The sequence below is a fragment of the Zeugodacus cucurbitae genome, chromosome 6 (assembly GCF_028554725.1).
Source record: "Zeugodacus cucurbitae isolate PBARC_wt_2022May chromosome 6, idZeuCucr1.2, whole genome shotgun sequence".
Taxonomy (NCBI): Eukaryota; Metazoa; Arthropoda; class Insecta; order Diptera; family Tephritidae; genus Zeugodacus; species Zeugodacus cucurbitae.
In genome coordinates, this window is record NC_071671.1 from 50,653,125 (window position 1) to 50,677,554 (window position 24,430).

The 24,430-nt window shown below is 32.5% G+C and overlaps 2 protein-coding genes across 5 annotated transcripts; one reads left to right on the forward strand and one right to left on the reverse strand.

Moving 5' to 3' along the window:
- Positions 1-79: 79 nt before the first annotated feature.
- LOC105214520 (FAS-associated factor 1) lies at positions 80-5,265 on the forward strand. The gene is made up of 14 exons (XM_011188007.3): positions 80-381; positions 849-917; positions 976-1,162; positions 1,656-1,805; positions 1,883-2,072; positions 2,142-2,346; positions 2,521-2,618; positions 2,680-2,780; positions 2,841-2,986; positions 3,055-3,209; positions 3,272-3,420; positions 3,490-3,764; positions 3,836-3,955; positions 4,025-5,265. The coding sequence occupies exons 1-14, from the start codon at positions 343-345 to the stop codon at positions 4,187-4,189; spliced, it is 2,049 nt and encodes a 682-aa protein (XP_011186309.1). The 5' UTR covers positions 80-342; the 3' UTR covers positions 4,190-5,265.
- LOC105214519 (putative ferric-chelate reductase 1 homolog) lies at positions 4,918-23,424 on the reverse strand. Of its 4 annotated transcripts, none has more exons than XM_011188006.3 (11): positions 23,267-23,424; positions 10,123-10,520; positions 8,296-8,453; positions 7,913-8,238; positions 7,670-7,821; positions 7,438-7,594; positions 7,148-7,374; positions 5,949-6,192; positions 5,772-5,884; positions 5,545-5,664; positions 4,918-5,472 (listed from the first exon to the last, which is right to left on the reverse strand). In XM_011188006.3, the coding sequence occupies exons 2-11, from the start codon at positions 10,426-10,428 to the stop codon at positions 5,344-5,346; spliced, it is 1,932 nt and encodes a 643-aa protein (XP_011186308.1). In that variant the 5' UTR covers positions 10,429-10,520; positions 23,267-23,424; the 3' UTR covers positions 4,918-5,343. The 4 variants fall into 4 exon arrangements, with proteins under 4 accessions (XP_011186308.1, XP_028897655.1, XP_011186307.1 ...); XM_029041822.2 differs by having other exon boundaries at positions 5,545-5,682; XM_011188005.3 differs by having other exon boundaries at positions 5,545-5,682; positions 23,171-23,308.
- Between the last annotated feature and the right edge of the window lie 1,006 nt (positions 23,425-24,430).

A 24,430-nucleotide genomic window follows, 5' to 3' on the forward strand; every position in this document is an offset into this window, starting at 1 on the left:
ATTTTACCAAAACTGTTAAACCATAAAATACAGTGTATGCTGCCATATGAGACATTCAAAGGGGACTTTTACACAAGACAGTGCAGAAAACTATTATTGACAACACTTTCGTTGAGTCGAGCGAGTTTTCATCTGAATATAATAGTTTTCAATGTATTTTATTATTACACAAAATAAAAATAAAATTTCTAACATAAACTAGCGTTTAATAAATTTTTGCTGTGTCTCTAACGCATTTGTAAATAAGTAATTTGTTTGGCTTTATCGGAAGGAGCTGGAATCGACAATAATAAAGACATTCTCTAAAAGCATCAAACATACAGGCTAAAGCAAAAAATACAAATGTCCGAGAACAAAGACGATATATTAGCGACTTTTCAGGTAGTTAATTTATCATAATTGATGTTAAACGAAATTTCACAGTTAAAAAGTGAAATTAATCAATTAAAATGTAATAATGCATCCACGAGATCAATTTATATATGTACGCAGTTAACATGTATCTATGTATATAAGTAAACACATGTATATACAGATGGAGGATTGAAGTGTACTCATTAGTGTGACTTTGTCATCCAGACGTTGGATGCATAACAGGATACATGTAATAACCATCTAAATATTTAACACGCGTACTTACAATTTAAGCTGTGTCATGCACAAGTCTGACTGAAGTGACAAAGAAAATGTACATAGTTTGAAGTGCGTAGTGCGCGACTTAACAAGCTTTTCACTAAATATATGAAAGACTTTATTGAAGAATAAAGAAGACAATTTCTAACACATATATTGAAAATCTTTTTGATGAATTTTATTTTATATTAATGGCTTAACAATTTACTATTTAGAGCATTACTGGAATAGATGATATCGGCGAAGCTTTTTCTCATCTAGAGGAGACCAACTGGGATCTTATGGTTTGTTGCTTACTTACTTTTAATTTATAGATATGCTAATAATTGTTAATAATTTTAGACTGCTATTCAACGTGTCATACCGCAGGATGATGCGCCGTCACATGCAAGAAATTCAGCTTCTCTGTTTACCGAAAACTCATCTGGTTTCTCGACCACAACAGCCCTTAATGATTTATCTACAAATGCGGGGTCATCCAACTGTCGCCAATGGAACTCGATTAGTGGACCTAATGTGGGTTTATCAGGTAAAGCAACAGTATAATAATGATTATATAATAAATGCAGTTTGACTAAATTAAAGGATGATTTTCTGTAAAAGTGTGGTTAGAGTGTGTGTATATGACTTTGCAAGTTAGTTGGATTTAAGGAATTTCATCACAGCAATATGCCCCGAAACTAATCTTATGCTGCTATAACAACAACAACTAAGTTTTTTAGAGATTATAGAAAAGTTAAATAGTTTTCTTAACAAGATAATATACTGCTAGAGTCCATATACCTTTTAGATAGATATTTGTCATGTCTCTCTCAGTTTAGATAATGTGAGGCCAAATAAGTGTTCTTATAAAAATATATGCAATACACAACTACACTAATTGAAAGTAGTAAGTGGCTGATAAAATGTCTTCTCTACTATTAATTATTCTCTATAATTATTTGTTGTTGTCATATCAATAGAGGAAAGAAGAAAAAAATAGTTTGTTAATGTTCTTACCAATCATAATTGCTTTATTTTAGCCTCAACTTCCGCAGATGCTGAAATAATTGATCTCACGTCCGACATAGACTTGGACCCGGCCAGGCACAACGATGTTAAGACTTTAATACTAAACATACATTACAATGAAGGTGTTTACACCATTCGTCTGCCATCAATTGCTACAATTGGTAAGCGCATTTATATAATTTAAATTAATTTATCTACAGTTCAGCATTAAAATATATATAAAATTTCTAATTTTTAGAACAACTAAAATTAAGAATAGCGGAAGAGACAAATGTACCGGTTTGTCGACAAGCAATTCGTGGTTGGCCGCCAGCGAAACTGCAGGAAGCACGAAAAGTCACTACGCAGTTGGGCAATTTAGAACTAGGACCCGAAAATGATTTGATCTTGCACAACCTAACCGAAGAAGGATACATCGATACAGAAAAGTAATGAAAAAAATTGAATTTACAAAAACTTTATAATCAATATTTACTATTTTTTTATTCGGTAAACAGTGAGGAGATTGCACAGCGTTTACGTGACACATTCAAATTGACTATTGTCGAGCAACCCAGTGGGAAAACCATAACATTACCATTTTTAGGTAGTCACACTATTTTGGAGGTAAAAACAAAGGTTTACTATGTCAGCAATATAAATGTGCGAAATCAGGAATGGGAAGGCTGGCCTTCTAACTGTGATGACAATTTAACTTTAGCCGTAAGTTGTGCATTTTTTTCGAAATTCTTATTATAAATTGGCTTTTGTATTGTACAGAAAAATTTTTAAAGAGCAAAAAATCTATAAATATACTTAGAATTGTTGCTTATTATATTAAAAAAATATTCTATCATATTTATTTACGCTTTAAACAACTCTATTTTTACTTTTTAGCAATCTGGCATTGGTTTGTCACATAATTTTACACTACGCAACAAGTGTGAGAAGAATATGGACATCGCTGGAGTTTCTAATAACTTAAATATTAGCAAGTGAGCGCTGAATCTCAACTAACCACGTGTCTTAAAATAATTAAATATATATTTTTTGCAGTAATACCATCGAGACTGATGACGATAACAGTTTAGACGATGAAGACGGTTATGATCCCTTACCAGATGAGGAGCCTGCACCACCACGCAGCAGGCACTTAAGTAATTGAATAATTTATTAAATTAAAGAGTAAATTTATTAAATTTAGCTAATTTTTGCAGTTCCAAATAATATTAACAATGAATGCGCCGGTTCGATAGAGTTCTTCGACAACTATCGTGAACGTTTCGGTGAGCCGCATCCTGTCTTTTATGTGGGCAGTTTAGAAGATGCTATACGGGAAGCTTGTCACAAGCCAGCGCGTGAGGTAATTGATCTCTATTAAAGTTAATGAAAAAGTGTAATTAATGCACATCTACTTATTGTTAATTACAGCGTAAACTGCTTGCGATTTATTTGCATCATGGTGAGAGCATACTCACAAACGTATTCTGTGATCAGGTAATGAAGAATGAGCGTATCATTGAGGCATTTGCGCAGAATTTCATACTCTACGGATGGGACTTAACATTCGAAAGCAACAGAAATATGTAAGTCAACACACTATGCTGAAATGACAGTTATTTAATTTATCGTTAAATTTTACCATTAGGTTTCTATCATCGGTCACTGCCTGTGTGAGCAATACAGCATCCATAACGATTAGTACAAAACCAATTGATAAGCTACCCTCGATACTAATTATAGGCAAAAGTCGGCTTTCCGGTAGATCTTCATGTGAGGTGCTCTCCGTTGTGGATGGTAAACTAATATGAAACAACAACTTACATATATAACCATGTATTAATATCTTTCCTTGGCAACTCACAGGCAACTCCGATTTAAATAGCTTCTTGTCACGCCTTATGGATGCGGTGGAAATGTACAAATTACAGTTAAGAGACGAAATTCGCGAAGAAGACGAGCGTGCCGAACGTGATCAAGTCAAGGCTGAGCAGGATTTGGCCTATCGTGAAACGTTAGAGGCCGACATGGCCAAAGAGGCAGCCAAGCGTCAGAAAGAAGCGGCAATTGCCGCTGAACGCAAACGAATAGAGTCGGAGCAGGCAGAAGAGGAGGCGAAACGTGAATCGATACGTTTGGTGGTGAGTACTTCATATATTCCACTGCGTCAATCAATATTTCTTACATAACCTCATCTTCATTTTCAATGCAGGCTCAACAATCACTACCGCAAGAACCCTCAGACACTGATACGAATGTGTCCACGATACGCATACAGAAGCCAAGTGGTGAATTCTTAGAACGAAGATTCTATAAACACAACACGCTGCAGGTGATTCAACAATAATAATCAATAATACAACAATACTAACCTCAAATTCATTTCTAACTTTTCTTACAGGACATTTTAAACTTTGTCGCTGCCAATAATTATTTAATCGAAGAGAACAAATTAATCCTAATATCTAGTTGGCCACGTAGCGACTTAACAGCCATCGATCCAAATAAAACGCTTGAGGAGCTTAAATTGTATCCACAAGCGAAAGCCGTGCTTGAAGAGCGATGATTTTTATTTGTAGCAGCAAGAAACCAATTTATACATCATATAATGTAATAATAGATTTGTAATAAACAAAAAATTGTGGGTCTATAGAAAAAACGGACCGACAAGACAAAAAAGTTACCCTTTTTTTCAAATTAATTTCTTACAACAATGTAGAACTCTACATTACATTACTCTACAGAGACCGTTTTACAGCTCAGTCGGATAATATTTTTAATGGGTTGCTCTTTAACATATTTCTTGGCACTGTCCACTGTTTTTTGAAATCTGCAACATTTTGTGATGTGGTCTTATATCGAATCAGATCTAGGTAACGAACGCATTAACTACCACTTTTTTGGTATTTTTGGTATACTTGATTTTGGATCAATAAGGAAACTGAATATATTTTGTCTGCCGTGTTTACATACTTAATATCCAGTAGTGTTGTTTCTCGAAACCCCAGCAAATAGAATTTTTCCACTAAGGCATTCGTTCTGAGGTAGCCGAAATGAACCGAATGGGTACAAATTCAAATATCATGCGGTATTTCCGAAAACTATTCGAACATTTTTTTATGTTACAACAACTTCAAAAAGACGTATTGGTTAAAAATATACCGTTACTTTTCAATTTTGGAGCAAATTGTCAGAAAAGATACCGTTATTTTTAGAGTATCAAGTAAATATAAGCTCAAAAGTTCAAAGTTCATAATCAGGAAGATATTATCTGTAAGTTAAAATCAAAAAAGCTTAAATTTAAAAACATATACATGTATATATATTTGTATAAAATATTTTTTTTTTTTGTGGAATAAATTATTTCAACAATCTACAACAGAGTTCTTGAGCAAAAACAACTGAAATATTACAACTTCAATAGATATGTATATGTATGTACATAAACATAGATATGATAAGAAGAACTTATACTACTAAAAAATGCTTTGAGGTACAAGTACACGGAGTTATAAACAAATTGCTGCCCCTGGAGCACAGCACAGGATTTCGAACATACAAACGAGTACATACATACATACATAGCACTTTAACATAACGATATACGAGTATATTGTAAACTTGAGCAAATTCCCTTGGTATTTATTATTACAGGTTTTCCAGATTAGTTTTGAGCTAAGTACACCTCCCTTACTTGACACTTAATACTCAATTGTGCGTTCAGTTGCCCTTGAGTTTATTGAACGTTTCCTCGATGGGTGCCAGCACCACAACCAACACCAGCGCCACCACGAAGAGTACAACAACAATAATGTAGGCGGCCAGCAGACCCTTACGGAAACCGGCGTACTGCAAGCAAAACATTGTGAGGTTAGAAATTACACAAAAACAACAACAACAAAAGAGTGTGTCTATACATACCGGCGCATCCATTTTGCGTTCCATGCGATGTCCATTGCGCATGCCATGATGACCCATGTCGCTCATTTGAAAAGCGTTCACATTTTGCGTTTGCTGACGATCGGCGGAGCAACCGGCAATCTGCATGCACAAAAAAATCTTTAAAATGAAAATAATGTCGCAGAACAAAAATGCAGAAACAACAACAAGTGAAAGTGAAATCAGAAAAATCACAAAGTGCAACTTACGGAGTAAATTAAATGCACAATCACGTGCACGACGACGAATGCGACCAGTATCCAGTCCATCCATTCGGGCAATTGGGCTTTGGTCAGTTTAACAGCGAAGAAAATCGTCACAACTGCAAGCGAGTGAAAGTAATTAATACAAAAACAACAAATTTATGAGAAATTATCAAAACTCACTCGATAGTATGTGCGCCAGATTACCGCCCAACCAATGGGCCCAGTTGAAGATCGGGCGATTTTTGGAATTCGGCGCTGGTCGGAAGAGCGCACCGATCGGTTGTAAGAAGCAAATGATGGTGGTTATTGTGCCGAGTATCGCATGTGGATTGCGTTCGCCAGACCAATCGCCGATTTCAACAAATATGATGATAAAGGCAACAACCGTTAGAGACCAGGTGGTGACCATGCAAGCACGATGCCACTAAAATCATAGAGTATGAAATTAAGATCTTTTATAGATATAATATATATTTCCCCATGTTGTTGTTGTATTATCAGAATTATTGGGCTCCTACTCCGAAATTTCTCATTTCTATTCTCTGAAACCTTAATCTCTCTCCGATGCAACCATGGGACCAGATAAGTGTAGATATGCAAGAGAATGCTACAAACGGATACTGGCAGTCTACTAACGGAAAAAGTAGTTCGTAGTTATTTTCGTTGAAATCGTTCTAGCAAATAGTTGCTTAAAGCCGAGTCATATCCTATGAAACTTAAATATTTGAATATTACCTAGCGGTGAATGATATCGAAAGTACCAGGAAATTATCTAATTTAGATGGGAAACCCGATTTGCAACTCGGGGTATGAGTCGGTTTTTTAAAATTCAAAATTGTGTATGCAATATGGCGAATTTGTAAAACGTGTCCACCATATTGGTACGCAATTTTTGAGAAGTAACATCAATTCGTAATCCGCGACCTCAAGAACCCCCAAGTAACGAGTTTCAAGAGATTCCGATGAATTTTTCAAAATAGCATCCGCCATATTGGCTCCGCCTTTCTGAATTTCTAAAAACCGATACGGGATTTGTAATGAGCGACCTCGAAAACACCCGACTAGGAGTTTCAAGGTAATCCGATGAAGTTTTAAAAACGGTGTCCGCCATATTGGTTTTCTGGGGTTATGTCAAAATCTGATGGGATTAAATGAATCTCAGATTCGGAGCCTAGGACACGACAACATTTTTTTTTGTTTGGCTGTATTATTTATTCGAAACAAACATATCCGCCCCCTCACGGTTACCTCAATAGCACTCCCTAAAACTAGTTAGGGAACGTCTTTTATCGCTACAACAACAACCACAACTTCTTATACTTCTACACATATAGTTCAACTATACTCTGGTAACTAAAAATGGTATAAATATTACTCACCACAAACCATTGATCCTTTCCACAAATCTGTTTTCCGACCCAAGTTTGTTTGAAATAACGCGCAAAAATAATACCCAAAGACGTTGTGCCAATCCAAGCTATCACCATGAAAGCACCGTGTAAACGCAAGAGCAAGACTGAGGAACCGGAGAGATCCTGCACTATAGCCAAATTTATGGGACTGCCCGAGGGCAAGCGACCGATGTCATGATAGCCAACGCTATTTTCTGCCAACAAAAACAATTGGAAGTTATTAATTACAAAATTAATTGAAGTTTAAAATATCGTACCTTTGAGACCCGTTCCACTCGCCACCAAGAGATGATATTTGTTGTTGAGTAAATCAAAGCTTTTGCCACGCACCTGAGTAACCATATCTCGTTGCACTTTACAATAGATGATGCCATCAACGACTGACGATTCCAGCAAGCGCGCATTATTTTGCGGCTGAAGAGGGTGAGTAAGAAAAGTTGTCGGTAATTAAGCAATACAACTCTGTGTTTCATAATTTCAAAAGCTTACCACATTGGCTCTGTTGGCAGCATAATTAGGATTACCTGCGGTGTACGAGGTATACACATTCACTTTACCGTTCTGTGGCACACATTCAGTCACCAGATCGTCACCCATTTTAGCATCCTCCGAAAGGCCCAATGCGACATAGGCAGCACCACCTTAAAAAAAATTATATATAATTTTAAAGAAGGGTCTATAAAAGACGTCTACATAAAATCAACACTAATCTTAGATTATATCAAAACTCACCACTTCCGGTTTTCATTTCAAATTCATAGACATCACCGCGTACCGTAATCGCTGAGATAGCTTTACATGACTTCCCTGCGATACAACCATCCGGAAAGCCGAAACAAGTTTTACTACGTCCACAGTCGGCATAGAAGGGATCTTCTGGTGTTTCTACCACCGGTGGCACTTCCGTGCGTGGTGTGTAAGAACCACGTGGTGGTGGTGTTACATAAGGCTTCCTTGTGGTCTGTGGATATGTGTCCGTAGTATCACGTCGTACAATCTGCACCGGATCTGATGGTATACCAACCCAGAATGAATCGTACGATTGAGCCACAGTAGCGCTGAAATTGACGTGTTAAAAAACGAGTCGTAAATAAAATACTATGAATATAACCTACTTAAAGACAACATCGCCCAAAAAGTCAACCGGCGACAGCCATTCTAAGCTCACGGTTTGCTTTGGTCCTGGACTAGTATGTGTAGCTGAGTTTCCAACAGAGTTCTCGCAGTTCATCAGTTTGGCGCTGCCATCGGTTGATGGATTAAATTGGCCGATCTAGAAGAAGAGGAAGATTAGCATTTGCTTTGTTTTTAAACGACATCTTATATAGTTTGTGTATTTATAATTCATGTTATATATTTTAGGACTAAGTTCTTGGTTAAGTTATACCAAACCTAGTCCCAAACCCATTTGCTCACGATAATACTTTTATCAGTAACAAAACCATGAACCTCGGTTTTTTTCTCACAATTGGTTTCCTTTGACTTCCTTCAAATAGAAACACTCCTATTGTGAGTACCTTCGAGACCTGAATATGTCATCGCCGACGACTAAGAGAAAGATCATTCTGTGAGGGTTCTGGAACATATGACTTTTTGTGGTCGTACTTAGCAGAGCTAAATCAGAACGATCTTTGGTTTGAGTACTAGATTTTAACAAACTTTTTTTTCCTTTTGAGGGCGTTAGATGTTTTTTTGGGTGCCGTGAGAATGAAGAACACTTTAGGTACCTAGCATGATTACACAGCCACACAAAAAAATTGTCATGACCTTGGGCTCTTACTACGTTTGCATTATCGGGTCGCTGAATTCGAATCCGAGGTCTATTTAATTCCATCAGATTAGGATTTTGGACATAAACCCAGAAAACAAATATGGCGGACAGCGTTTATTAAACTTAATCGGATTCGCTTGAAACTCGTTATTCGGGGGTTTTTGGGGTTTCAAAATTCAAAATGGTGGATCCTATATGGGGAAGTTTTAAAAGATGTCCGCGATATTAGTTAGCGTCAAACTCGCAATCAGTGACCCCGAGAACCTCCAAGTAACGAGTTTCAAGCGATTCCGATGAATTTTTCAAAAAAATCGTTCGCCATTTTGAATTTTGAAAAACCGGCACCGGATTCGTAATCTGTGAACCCAGCTACAGAATCCAGAACGAATCTGCGCAGAGGTACTTCCGAGACTTTAAACGAGTCCGAATGAAATTTTATCAAAACTCGATTTTATCAAAACAAGAACTGTCAACTCTACAGCTGGTCTCGAAATTCTTCAGAAAATGTTTGCTGCTGCATCAACAGAAATCTTCTAAGTAAAAACGGTGAAAATAAAGATTTATTTGAAGAAGTCTCGAAAGCGAACTTATATGTGTAACGTCCTTATTTTTCTGGTTTACATAGCATTTCAGTCAATATTGGCAGTGCTTGGTAAAACCCATAAAGTCTTTCTTTACGCTTATGGGACAGCAAGCCGAGCTGAGCAAGCTTTTAAATTTATAGAAAGAACTGGTGCAGCTCTGCAAAGATTTTAGAAAACTATTGGCTTCCCGTCTAAACCTTTTAAAGGTGGAATGGAACATGACTTTGTTCTTGTCAGTACCGATATGGTAGCTTTCAACAAAATATTAGTAAACATTTTCTACAACAACACATTTCTTAATGTACACTTTAATGTAATTATTTTATAGATAAAGATGGAGCAAAAGAAAAATGCGAGGGACAACTTGGAACCAACATACAAACATACACAAGATTAAAATCTCTTACAATTAATGAAATATGTCAACAAAGAAAAACAAACTTCATACGAACATACATACTACAGTACATTATGTACTTATAATAAATTAATTGTACATATGTATGTACAGTACTCTTTACATGTACACCTTGTAAGTAGTACAATAGTTGGTGTGCATAAGCATAATTAATACGAGTAACACTCACAATTTGATGCGGCGAGTTGCGGTTGCGTGCCTGCACCATGAATCCCCCAAAACTTAAGCCAGCTGGAACGCCAACAATGTCCACACGCATCGTTTGGCCTTGTCCAATTACCGACGACGACGTTTCTATTCGGAATGGTGGCAACGAGCTTGCCGGCGGTATGCCACCACCATGGAATGGCAACATTGTGTCGCACACGATTTCCGGAGCACCTTGTGGCAAACTCATTGTCGGCGTCCATGATAGCGTTTGTATAGCGATTAGCACCACGCTCAACGCCAGGCTTCTTCGTTTGCTGGCAAACATCTTATATATGCATATATCGTAGGTATGTATATGGACGGAGGTGTATTGTGTTTATTTATATTGTGCAATATAATTTCGGGGTGTCGCACAATCTGTAAGTAAATAAGTAAAAAAATCAAATTATTAATTTAGTACAGATACGAGTATGTATGGGTAGGTGTTCGTAAATACATATTTGTATATGTTGTGCACTAATAAATTAGGTAAATATTTTTTTTTTTTTGTATAAATGCTTGTATAATACTTGAGTTTGTATATTTCTTTAAGACCTAATTTGGTTTGTTTAATAATTACGTAATTAATGTACTTGTAATGTATATAGCAATCAAAACCCTTGTGGAAAATCCAGCTACAATACATAAAGGGTGTGTATTTTGTAGATTATGTAAAATTTTAGATTTGATTTATAAAGAAATACATAAAAAATATAAATTATTGCATTTAAGACACTTGTGAGATATTCGGTTTACAATACGTGCATATAGGGTGTTTTTTAGATTTAGAGCAAATGTAGCACAGACATATTATTAAATTATTAATTTAATTATTCAGTATTTAAGGCTCTTATGATATATTCTTGAGTATACAACATTTCTTTAAAATTAAACGCAGGCAAATTTATGAATTAATGACTATTCCAAGTCCTCGTGAAAAAGTTTGTCTAATATAAAATAATATAGGGTGATTTTTTAGTATAGTTTTTTTTTTTAATGACTACACAGAGGTAACCTATATTTATAAGAAGTGCATTTTAACTTCATAAGTTTGAAAATATTATGGAAACCATCCTGTCGTTCCATTACATCGCTTTTTGCTAAAAGGGTTTTCAATAAGATGCTGAACCCAATTTTCGACGGTTTTCAAGCATAAATTGAACGATACAGCTACAATTCTACGTTCGTTCACAGTAAATAGTTCACCAAACTTGGTTTTCAATAAATCGATTGTGATATTCGCTGTGGGCGCCTGTTGAAACCACAGGCCATATCATCCGATTCGGGCACAAAATATTCGATTATAATTGAACGGTATCGATTTCCATTCACAGTAACGCGTCAGTATTGATCATAATATATCTTTATTAATTAGAATCTACTGGACGACATCTTCTGAAATGGTAATTTAAATCTGATAACAAATAATATCTAAATTCGGTTTGGACATCGAAAATTCGTCACAAAAAGTTTAATTTTAAAAGTTGCTTGATGTGTTACACCGTTTAAGCTGTAATACGATTGAAATTGAACCAAAAACTTGGGAATTATTTGTCTGCTACGTTAATCTTAAACCGTTCTGAAATTTCAAACTCAAATATATGGAATACCCAACACGGATTTTACTGCATTAAGCTACAATAATACCACGACGATATTCTTAGTTCATTATTTGTATATAAATACTGCAGAACCATCCCATTCCGGCTCCCTCCCTTGTTTTATGGCGATCTAATCTTATTTGGATCAATGAATGGTTCTGGCTAAAGACAATTTTTAAGATAGCATCTAACCTTTGACATTCGTCAAAAATTTAATTTCAGAATAATAAACTGAGAAAACAGACATTAGCATTTAGAGCTGCTGAACTTGAAATTTAAAGGCAACATTATAATTTTATAATTCCAAAAATTACTCTTATCTCTTGGCCTCCCTTCGAAATTGAACTTTTTAGAATTTCTTAAAAAACCTCACCACAATCAACCACAATATTTTCATATTGTTTAACTTGGGTTTTGAGTAATATCTTGATTTGTAAACCATTATTGTTTCTGTATGTAAATTGCGCTGTTAAATACGAGTACATACTGTCACTTGTGGTTTTATTGGCTTAACCCCGGTACAATGCCCCTCAATTTGTTCAATAGCATTATTGATAAATGGAAAACACGCTGAGCATAATTAACATAATAATTATTATGCCATAAATAGCAGCCAATGTGGTTTGTGGCAAACGTATGAGTGAATTTTTGCAACTTTCCTGAGAGATAAAGTACATATATTGCTGAATAAGAATTATAATAAATAATATTATTCATGAATGTCTATTGGCTATGATAGTGAATATTTAAAAATCGAAAAATTCTCAAAAAAAAATTAATATTTTTATTTTAAAACTTTTATTCATTCTTTTTAATTTTTTCTTTAAAATTTATTTCATCAAAAATTTTTATTTAATTTTTTTTACAAAAAAAATAAATTGTATAGTTATAAAATAGTTGCCAAACAATGCTTTATGCAAATGACGCTGCAGTATTTTAGCAGTAAAAACACCACGCCTACACACATACATACATATGTACATACACATAAAAGCACAGTCACCCATTTATATACATAAAAAGTTTTATTCATTCTATAATAAAAACTCATAAGATCGTGATCTAATCGTTAGCAATTACCTTGAAACTTTATGTGCTGAGACAATGAAATATTTTCAAGATCAAATAATATTCAATTCAGCACATATCCATCCATTCACATCAAACTACAATCAAATGGAATGTTGATTAGCAAAGTACAAAGCCGTTTGACTTCGTACGCGTTTGGACATATGTAAGTTTGATTGTTCGTATCTTATATATAATACATACATACATATTTAGCATATTTAGAAAATTGAAAGTAAAAATTTTATGAATTTTTGAATGACCCTGTGAGACTTTAACGCCCTTTAAAATGCACTTTTTACAGCTATATCCGCAACGGACAAACTTTTTTATGAAAAAAATGTTCAGTGGTCCACGTTTGAAAGCCCAAGAGGAAACATTAATGGTTATTGGTGATAGGAACTGGAAACCAGTACACATCCTATACTCGTTTAGTGGAAGAGGTAAAAAACTGCATGGGTTGATAAACTCAATACTATACTTAAATACAATTAACGAAAAAAAAAAAACAAAAAAAATTAAAATTTTCAGGAACTTATTGAACTACCCTCGTAATACTAAAAATATTTGATCTCTATTAAATGCAAAGAAATTAAATTTAACCAATTTTTTCGTGAAAGACTACAGACCAAGTTATTTGTTTGGAAACATAACATTGGTAGTATTATACTCATAATTACATAATTGTTGTGTTGTCTTTACTAATTTTTCAGTTTTTAGTAATTTGTTTAAAAGTAACCGAAAGATAATTTGCCGTTAACTTAAGTGAAAGTCACTGCGTCGCCAGCACATACATTAAATATACCAAAACCGTAGGCCAAACACGTATTTCCGCTTCTACCATAGATATTAACCGTTATATTTAATATTAACAGCTATTTTAATATCATTCTCAAATTGGGCAATCACGAAAAGGTCAGTTATTTGTTAATTATGATCAAAAATATATTTATATATTATAATATAATTGAAGGGTTTGGGAAATCGGTTCAAATATTCATATCGAAATCACGTTAATTGAATAAAAGCAGCTATTAGATTGAGAATAGAACGTTATTTCTTTAAATTTTTTTTTTATTCAACTACAAGATAAATATAGAAATCAGACTTGGACTTTTGACATATAATGCAAATATTTTTTTATACTCGTATATGCTTCTTATTTGTTTTGAATAATATAAGCATATACAGTTGTGTACAAAATAATAATAGAGCTTGTGTTAGAGTCTTCTCATTGAAATTGGTCGTTCTTTTTGGAGGTACAGCATCACGACAGTCCATCGAAGACTGAATACTACCCTAAACACACTACGATAATGGAGGATCAAAAATATTAGTTCGGGCTTGTCTTTTATTTTGATGGTGCTATCGTATCTACACTGTCATGGATCAATATGTCTACGTTGATACATTAAATAGCACCATGTTGCCTTATAATAAATACGAAATGCCTTTGAAATGAGTGTGCCAGTAGGATAATGCCCCGAAACATATAAGTCGGCTAGCCAAGCTGTGGTTTGGTATCATAGGGATTAAGGTCATGACCTGGTCCGACCTCAATTCCATAGATAACCTATGGGGTTGATATTCAGAAAAGCCAAACCAGACAGTTATCGCGAACTTTGGTAATAGTGATTATTATAATATAATATATTATCGTTATTATATGTAAAATTAATGTTTCTGTTATGTTCGTTCTCAATTTCAACACAGAAAAAAATTAATAAACTTTTTAATAGAAATTCAAATATTGGCTTCTTAGCGCTATTATTATTTTGAACACAGCTGTATGTGTATATATGCAAATACATACATATGTGTGGATTGCGCAAGCATCTAGGATTTATTGCTTTAATAATATAAAAAAGTTGTTGTTGTTGTTACTTTTGTTTTCAACATTAACAATCACAAACAATGACAGCACGTGACTTGTTTTATTTACATATGTTTAATTATTCTAATTTATTTATATAAATTAGCATACAAAATCGGTTAGCAAACGATTCTTCCGAACCGAGCTGAACGGTTAAAAATATTTTTCAGTTTGAGTTTTTTCGCTGGGTGGCAACTCTATTCTGAAATGTCTTGTGTTTGGTAATGTGTTTTCGAGTTTTTTGCAAATTTTTGTTTTTCTAATTAATGAGCTCTTCAATGTTTTTAGTCTAATGTTTTGTTAAATGGCAACTCTATTCTAAAAATATAACTAAACTAAACTCAACTTCCTCAAATACTGTCGTTGAGATTTGTGAAATGTCTTGAGTTTGGCACAATTTTTTTATATAAATAATAAATTTTTTTTTTGCTTTTTCCTATAATTGGCAACTCTATTCAAAAATTTGTTTATTTTAAAGGTAAGTTTTTTACTCGAATACTCTTTGCAACTTTACTTTGAACTTTATGTTTAGAAAAATTTTATAACATTTCCACTTTCATTTTTGGACAGGTGGTAACTCTAGTATAGCACAATTTTCGTTTACTACCCATATCTTACTGTTTGTCCTTGCTCAATTCGATAATGTTAATTTTAGTTTTTTTATTATTTATAGATGTGTTTTAGATTAGTCATTTTAGCAACCGCAGAATTGAAAATATGTATATTCAAAGCACCGAAATTCTTGTTTTAATGAGAAAACCATCCAAAATCCCCAACCGCAATTGAAAGCAAATCAGTGCAAACGTTCCCAAACTTTTAGACACAAAAACTACTTAGACTGCTATTTTCTTCCGCATAACTGTACAAAATGCACATAGCTATGTATGTGTGTATTTATTTATATCGGTGTTTATTATCAATTGTCTCTTGACTCTGATCTGAAACATTTGCAAACAACCAGATGTCTGGGGCAAAAGTACATACTAGTACACACACACATGCACACGCACATTTAAAATTGCAATTTATGAACGAACTTGCACTTTCGCTACCACTTTGTTGAGCGCCGGTTATGGTTATGCAAGTGTGTGCATAAACTTTAAATGCTCGTCACAACAACAACAATGCGCTGATTGACTCGATTTGCGACCCAGCGAAGAAATGGTCGCTTTATGACCACTTAATTGAAAAAAAAAAATATGAAGAAAGGTGACAGCATGGCATATATATTGGGCTTTAAGTAGCTTTATTAATAGTAAGGTGCGGTAAAACAATAATTAAAAATATATACTTATACATATATTTATATAAGTATGTATGTAAGTCACTTGTGTCAACAGGCTGGAACATCATAAATATATTTGTATGTGCAATTTCGAAAGTTGTATGATATATGTACATACATATTTATAAATATATTATTTTATCATAACTACGTGCCATTTGCCCATATCACATTATTTATAATGATTATAATGGGACAATTGAAACATGAATTGATTAGGGACAAATGAACCGGCAAAATTCGTAAATTTTTTTTTGTTGTTTTTTTTTATAACAACAAATTTTAATATTTTAATGTGTAATCTATTATGTCGTTTATAGCGTATCAACAGGGGCACTTGAAAGCACTTCGCACGTATTTTTGGCACTTAGACTTATTAATGATTAAATATCTACCTACGAGTGGGTACATGCATACATACAAACATATGTATGTACATATATGATTAATATATTATTTGATATCTTAGCATTGGCAAGGTTATCGTAGGCTACTATTAACGTAATAAAACTTATGACTAAACAATTTATGTCGAGAAATTCCCATAATGTCATTCATAGGCACGTAATTGCTAGAACAGAAAGGAACTTGGACAGTTTTGCGATAACAAGCAAATGGACACAATTTTGATAACCAAGAGAGTGGATATAGAGTGGAACAGGCTGCAAGCATGTATTCCTGAGAAGTTGGAAACCCATCAGATGACGCTAAAGTCGGATTGAGTCACAGAACTTTGCTATAACCGATGTAATGAACAAACCGCGGTGAGCGCAACAAAGAGAGAGATGGTTCATGATAACCTAAAAAGGGACAAAGCGAAATAAATTTTTACTGATACAGAGTATGTACCTATGAAGTTTAAGCCCTTTAGATGACGCTACAGTCTAGATAATTATTGACAATGGTGACAGTATTGCAATGAGATTTGACACAATTTTGACAACCAAACTATAAAAACTGTTTTGTTTTCCATTATTGTTTAAAACATGGCTTTGAGGAATTTAAAATGCCTAAATTTTAGCCTTTTGAAGTGTGAAAAAGTTTCATCTTTTAGTATTGTAAAGAAGCCGATCGTATATATTACATTCGACGATCTGGTTAGACCGCCGAAGGACGTGAAAACCCTTTGGAGTCAAGTAGAGCCATAATTTTTATGTCCATTTCTTCTTTCTTTCTGTCCATTTTTTTTTTTTGGCACGAAAAATATATTTAGTATAAAGAAAAGGAGATGGTCGTGTGAGAACTTTTGAAATCCGTTAAATGATGACTCAAATCAAGATACACAACTTATCTCGAGTCGATTGACAGATTTCAAAATAATTAGGAACCTCATAAAGGGTGATGGATATCATAGGGATTCCACCTGGAAAGTTAAAAAATCGGGTTTTTTACAGAATAAATATTTAGATTGTATGGTGAATCTGCATAGAGGTCTAGATCGATATTAATCCATTCCGCCCCAGTTCGCGGATGTTATTTAAACACATTACTTACTTTAAATAATATCAATAATCAAGAGTTTTCCATTACAAACAATTTTTTGCAAAACCAAATCTCAAATAATAGGCAGATGAGTAAAAAAAAGCAAATGGAGGTAGAACTACATAAATAGTTAGCTTAAAAAATTATTCAATTAACAAAAGTAAATAAGGAAGTAACCTCCACATACCTACGCTTCTAATTCCGCTAAAATAAATGTCAAATCACTTCGGACGTTAAATTAATGGAATGGTTTACCTTTCACTTGATGGTTTGGTTTTTGGATGACTCAGAGTGAGAAGGTGTGCGTTAAGTCTTATTACCGTTGAGGTCAGTCAACCGTTATATATACAAACATATGTATATGTGTGATTGATCGCATTTTATGACACATCGGCTCGTGTCCATATTCAGGACATATTAATCGCAACATCGCGCAAGGCTCATAAATAATCTGAATTGGTGGCGTTATGCATATGTACATACATTTAAATCATATTAGCTACCTTAATATGGTCAACAAACAATTTTAAATCATTATGTGAGGTTACGTACGAAAACATGCACTCAACTCAACTTAACCTAACGTGTTTTTATAACTTTATAGTTTCTGCGAGTGTTTGTTAACCTGCAACACGCAGTCAACCAAATGGTAGTCACGCACCAATAAACTAGGTTAAGTTGACCGTCCAGCTACACCCACGTAACGTATCGGAAGTATTCGTACGAGTATATGGAAAAGCGCCCTCCAATATTTGTAAATTGTGTTACTGGTCAAAGGAAGGGGTATTCTCGAGAAGTTAAATTTTGGTTTTACATGAAACAAAGGGGATATTTTGGATGTATAGTAGGTACTAGATAACATGCAGCTCTGATTTAACAGACAAGTTCTATTTTTTTAATTTCTAATTAGTGTGACCCGTATTAGAAAAGATTATTTCTGTGAAATTGGTCGTGAAGTTCTTGAGATATAGTTTTTAATTCAAAAGTGGGCGACGACACGCCATTTTCCATTTCTTGTATCAAATCTGAGTGCAGGTTTTCTCTACAATTTTTTTTATAAAATTTATTTTTTCCGACGTTTTTCGCTTTGAGCATTTAAAAATGAGGGAATACAAAATAATTTTTTTTTAAATATTTTTTACATAAAAAAATTGTTTCTTGTTCCATGTAAAGAGTGCACACTGTATATTTTTATATGCACTTTAACTTATAGTTTTGCATTGTTGTTATTGTTCAGTCCTTGTGTGTGGTTTCTATGTTTCAATGTAACTCGCATTTTCCCATAAATTTTATCTCATTTTACTAGGAGAAACATAATTGAAATCAAATTAAATCGTGCACTCATCATCTTTTTTTTTAAAACATTTCTCATCGTTTGTGGTTTTGCTTCACACGGTTTAATGCAAACATTAAGTCACACACACACACACACCAATCAATGTGGTTCACAAACAGAATCGAGAATTGATCTTTGCATTGAAACCCGTTTTTTAAGTAAATATAAATCTGCAGTAGAATTTGTTGTTGTTTTCTCAAGTAGTAGTGAGTCAATGAAAGTGTTGCTAGAAAAACCAGTATATATATGTATAAATATATACACTTAGTCATATAACTATATGCACTTATGTGGGTATGCATGTAAAAGGAATGTGCGTACAGAGAGACATACATACATACATACTTACATATATAGATAACCGCTTGCTTACAAACTTTCAAAGTGTTTGACTTTCGCTTTCGTTTTGAACTTCAACTACTACTTCGGACACTATTTAAGCACAAGCGTTAACTAAACTGTTAATTACATTTATCGATTATTACATGTATTTCATTTAAATGGGGGTAATTGCCACAATTATGCGCTATATCGCCTGTAGTCGCCTTTAAGCAAAGTACGCCAATTTGTGCATAATTCGTGTTTGTGTGAAGGGCGAAACTGATTTATACATATATTTGCATATCTAGAGTAATCTGGCAAATCACGCAAGTGATAGCAAAAACAATAATAATGTTAATAATAACAATAACAATAATTTGATGTATTCTGTTGTTATTGCTATAACGTCTTGGAAAAATAATAACAATATTGAGAGTTTAAAATAATGACAACAACAAAAAAGTTATTGTAAGCTCACAAAAAATATTGGTAATGATAGCAACAACAACAACAAATAAAGAGCATATAAAAATTATTCATAAAAGTAATAATAACAGTTTTAAATAATAACAACAACAAAACAAAATACAGTGGAACTTCCGTAACTCGAATTTTTTAATTGGCAATCGAAATAAATTTCATACAAATTTCCTCCATAGATCGAAGTTCTCGACCAGGCCATAATACAAATATTAAAATTCTACTATCAAGGAACAATTTTAAAGGAGTCCCTATATTCGTATGGAGGTGAACAAAAAATATGATATTACACTTATATACTACGTTTATGCTTCATTTCTACACGGTTATACTCTACATGGGTAAAGCCTATAAGCATAAACGGCAAATACACTACTCGAGGTAAATTCTGAATTGAATTAAATTGAGAGCTGCCACGTATTATAAATATGTCCGTATTTTCCAGATATAAGGGGTGTGCGGCATAAATCGGTTGAGAAGTGTTCGGGCAGAAATGCACGAGCAAAACCGACCACTGACCGACCCAAAAAACCCACTCGTCGAAGTTTTTGCAAAAAACCGGTTTTCGCTACACCATCCGACTACCCACAGTCCCACGGGTGGGCCACAAAAAAACCAGTGCCAAAAAGTAACCAATAACCGGTTACTGTAGTACTACACAGTACCAGGCGTTTGCCGCAAAAATTCGGTAGTAAGTGGGGTAGGGGTTTTTAGCGAAAAATTGGCAATACGGGAACCCTGTATATGCAATTTGTCAAAACAATATACACCGGCACAAATCAGCTGATTTGACGTTCAAATTAACTCTAAATCCGTTTATGCATTCGAGTTAACTCGTCTACATACGTAAAGTAAATGTGTATATTCTATCCGAGTAGATCATTTAACTCGTGGTGAAAAAGTGTTTATGCATGTGGGTTGAACTTACCCGTGTATAATATAACCGAGTAGAAATGAAGCATAAACGTAGTAATAGATTTCATAATTCTATATGATTCGAATCAGAGAAGTTCCACTGTAATTGTTGTTGTAAAATCATAAAAATTATTAGTAATGATAACAACAACTAATCAAAATACTAATAATAGTATCTATTAATAAAAATAATAATACCAACAAACAATATTATTTAAAAACAATTAAAAAGATGTGTTGTCGTTATATTATAAAAAATTCTTAACTAAGTAATTTTTATGAAAAAATCTAAAAGAGATGACATTGTAGCATCATAAAAACTATAACAATCATGATAGTAATATCAAAAAAAAATAACAACAGCAATTAATTAGAATTTTAAAAAATTGATTGTTGTATTACATATTATAAAAAAAAATTGCAAGTAAGAAATTTTTATGAAAGCTACGGTGGAACCAGTTCCAATACCTCGCTTATAAAATCTACTCCGACAAACTTCCATACATACAAATGCACATAAATAGAGACCCCCCCCCCCACGACTGCTGTCACGGATATGATATCGATCACATCTACACGTGTATGAGACATTTTTTGTTGGCGCATTTTTTGTTAAAAATACATTGTTTATAGCGAAAAAAAGAAACTAAACAGCCAACACAGATGCACGCAGATAACCGCTACAACAACAACATAACACTAAGATCAAAACTTTACACTCTCGTGATTTCTGAAAAAAAGTTAAGGAAGAAGCATTTACCGTCTAATGACTAAAATGAAATGAAGTTTGTTACAATTTAATGTACATATGTATGTATTTCTACATTTCTGTGTGCGTACACAATAGTACAAAACTATTTTTGTGCTAAAAACAGCAATTCAGTTGATTGTAAATCACAATGTTAAACAGGTGTTCCATATACTGGTTATTTAGGTGTCTACATACAAATCTACCTGTATATATGTACATTCACATTAATAAATATGTATGTATGTATGTTTTTTGTGCTATTTTTTCTTTGTCATTACCGCCAAATTGCGAATTACGTACAAGATGTTGTTGATACACGTCTCGAAACTCGAGTGCACAGTGCATGCCCTCACATACAGTGTTCGATTGATAAAACATGCATGATTTTATGATATATTTTATTTTATTTTATTTTATTTTATTTTATTTTATTTTATATTATTTTATTTTATTTTAATTTATTTTATTTTATTAATTATTTTATTATATTTTATTTTATTTTATTTTATTTTATTTCATTTTATTTTATTTTATTTTATTTTATTAATTATTTTATTATATTTTATTTTATTTTATTTTATTTTATTTTATTTTATTTTATTTTATTTTATTTTATTTTATTTTATTTTATTTTATTTTATTTTATTTTATTTTATTATATTTTATTATATTTTTTTTATTTTATTTTATTTTATTTTATTTTATTTTATATTATTTTATTTTATTTTATTTTATTTTATTTTATTTTATTTTATTTTATTTTATTTTATTTTATTTTATTTTATTTTATTTTATTTTATTTTATTTTATTTTATTTTATTTTATATTATTTTATTTTATTTTAATTTATTTTATTTTATTTTATTTTATTTTATTTTATTTTATTTTATTTTTATTTTTATTTTTTTATTTTATTTTATTTTATTTTATTTTATTAATTATTTTATTATATTTTATTTTATTTTATTTCATTTTATTTTATTTTATTTTATTTTATTAATTATTTTATTATATTTTATTTTATTTTATTTTATTTTATTTTATTTTATTTTATTTTATTTTATTTTATTTTATTTTATTTTATTTTATTTTATTTTATTTTATTTTATTTTATTTTATTTTATTTTATTTTATTTTATTTTATTTTATTTTATTTTATATTATTTTATTTTATTTTAATTTATTTTATTTTATTTTATTTTATTTTATTTTATTTATTTAAGAAGTATATTATATAGAATAGTTAGCTATTTTGTACAATAAGCGTTCACTGTAACGGTATGTGTTTGTGGTACAAAAGGGAGTAAGAGCAGTAAGAAAAACTCTCTGACAAGTCGAGATCGCACAATGTTGTCGCAAAGATTGTTGACTACGACGAGAAGTGAGAAAGAGTTTTAAACCTGTTTATACAACAAGCAGCATGCACACATACAAGATATGTATATGTATGTAATTCGCACAACTTAACGTTGTTTTTTTATTAACTTAATGCAATACACAATTGATTAATCTTATGACTAATTTTTATTGAACTTGTACAGCAGATATTCTGGGATTACCACTGGAGCAGACAGAAAGTCTGACGTCACAGCTTAAACTCGTAAAAGCTGCATACATAACATATATAAATGTATGTATATGTAAGTATGCGTGTACATATGTCTACGCAGATCAACTAATGTCTTTACAATTCAATTATAAACGCAAACGACCATAATACACACTTTGCATACCAAACCACCGAGGGCGTGGTAAAGCTTAAAGCATTCAAAAATTTTCAAAAAAAAAACAACAATTAAAATAAAAAAATTTTAACTCCTTATTTTTTAGCACACATTGATACCTATTTGGTTTAGTTAAAGTTGATTTTTCTTTTTTTATAAAGCACAAATTTGTTTGAAAATATTTGCACTCACTTTAAACACTTTAGCACTTTTAACAATTAATTTAGTACATAAAAAATTAAAAAAAAAAAACAAATAAATAAAAATCAACTTTATTAGGTTACGCACTTGCCAATGTTAAGTTTATATGTAGTATGTAGTACACAAGAGGTATGTCACTACTATTTAACTGGCTCAACCACTCGCGAAGCGAAACTACCACAAACTGAAGACAACTCCAAGTGGTCCGAGCCGCTCTAACTGACAATATGACCGCAAATCAAACTTGCTAGTGAATGTGAATGTGTGTGTAAGTGTCGTTGTCGTTTTAACATTGATGTGTATTTTTGTATGTGCTTACTAACAACAAGCAAGCACACGCGGCTAATAATAGTATATATAAATATATATGTACATATGTATGTATGAAAGTTGTACAGGTGCTGCACGCAGTATGTGCATACAAGTATTCAAGAAAAGCTTATAGAGTCGCACTTTTTAAGTTCTTTTGAGACACTAATGTCTACTTTAATACATATGTACCTACTTACTATTACTTTTTAATTATAATTTATTTTAATTATTAATATTAATAATTGTATCAATACTCACATTTTTTGCCATTATTATGCTATTAAGGCAACAGAGAATTCTGTATTGCAAATGTTGGAGTCGTACAAACTAACAAAATTCTCAAAATTGTATCCGAAAATAGTTTATTTGCCATACCAAAGTTAGTTCCATGTTTTTAATCAAAACCGTCATTACTTTAGATCTATCCAACTAGTCTAAATCGAATAAAATAGCTCTGATGTGAGCAGAACCTGCACTTTAGAGATTTAAATTGTTTTTGTTACAGCGGCTGCTTTCAATTTTCTCAAAATAGTTAGCTGAATGCTCCTGTGACAAGGGATTATACCAGTATATCCGGATCCGTTTCTCAATATGTTTCCGGAAACGTTCAATATGTTTTATTCATAATCTCAGACCCACCGTTTATATATCTGCATAGCCTTACTTATATTTCTTCATCAGAGTGATAATTAAATGCATCCGCGTCGCTGGTAATGCAAAATAGTGATGATTGCTTTCAATTGGCGCCAGTTAGCGGAAAAGACAAAAATTAGCGCCTTTCGATGATCTCTAATTTGTATTGAGAAAAGTGTTAATTAAACTTGAATTTGTTAAAAACAATTCTTTAAATTATTTAAAGAACAATTTCATTTGCTTATAATTGTTGTTTTATTGATAAAACCGCCTAATTTAATATTACGATCAAAATTTTATTTAAGC

What these genes read in the sequence shown, in the direction of transcription:
- LOC105214520 (XM_011188007.3), top strand. Translation starts at nt 343, where the DNA reads ATGTCCGAGAACAAAGACGATATATTAGCGACTTTTCAG. An exon ending in AGACCAACTGGGATCTTATG is followed by an intron (nt 918 to 975) that starts GTTTGTTGCTTA and finishes TAATAATTTTAG; the next exon opens with ACTGCTATTCAACGTGTCAT. An exon ending in ATAAACACAACACGCTGCAG is followed by an intron (nt 3,956 to 4,024) that starts GTGATTCAACAA and finishes CTTTTCTTACAG; the next exon opens with GACATTTTAAACTTTGTCGC.
- LOC105214519 (XM_029041822.2), bottom strand. Translation starts at nt 10,428, where the DNA reads ATGTTTGCCAGCAAACGAAGAAGCCTGGCGTTGAGCGTGGTGCTAATC. An exon ending in GCAACTCGCCGCATCAAATT is followed by an intron (nt 8,454 to 10,122) that starts GTGAGTGTTACT and finishes CTCTTCTTCTAG; the next exon opens with ATCGGCCAATTTAATCCATC. An exon ending in TGAAATGAAAACCGGAAGTG is followed by an intron (nt 7,822 to 7,912) that starts GTGAGTTTTGAT and finishes ATTTTTTTTAAG; the next exon opens with GTGGTGCTGCCTATGTCGCA.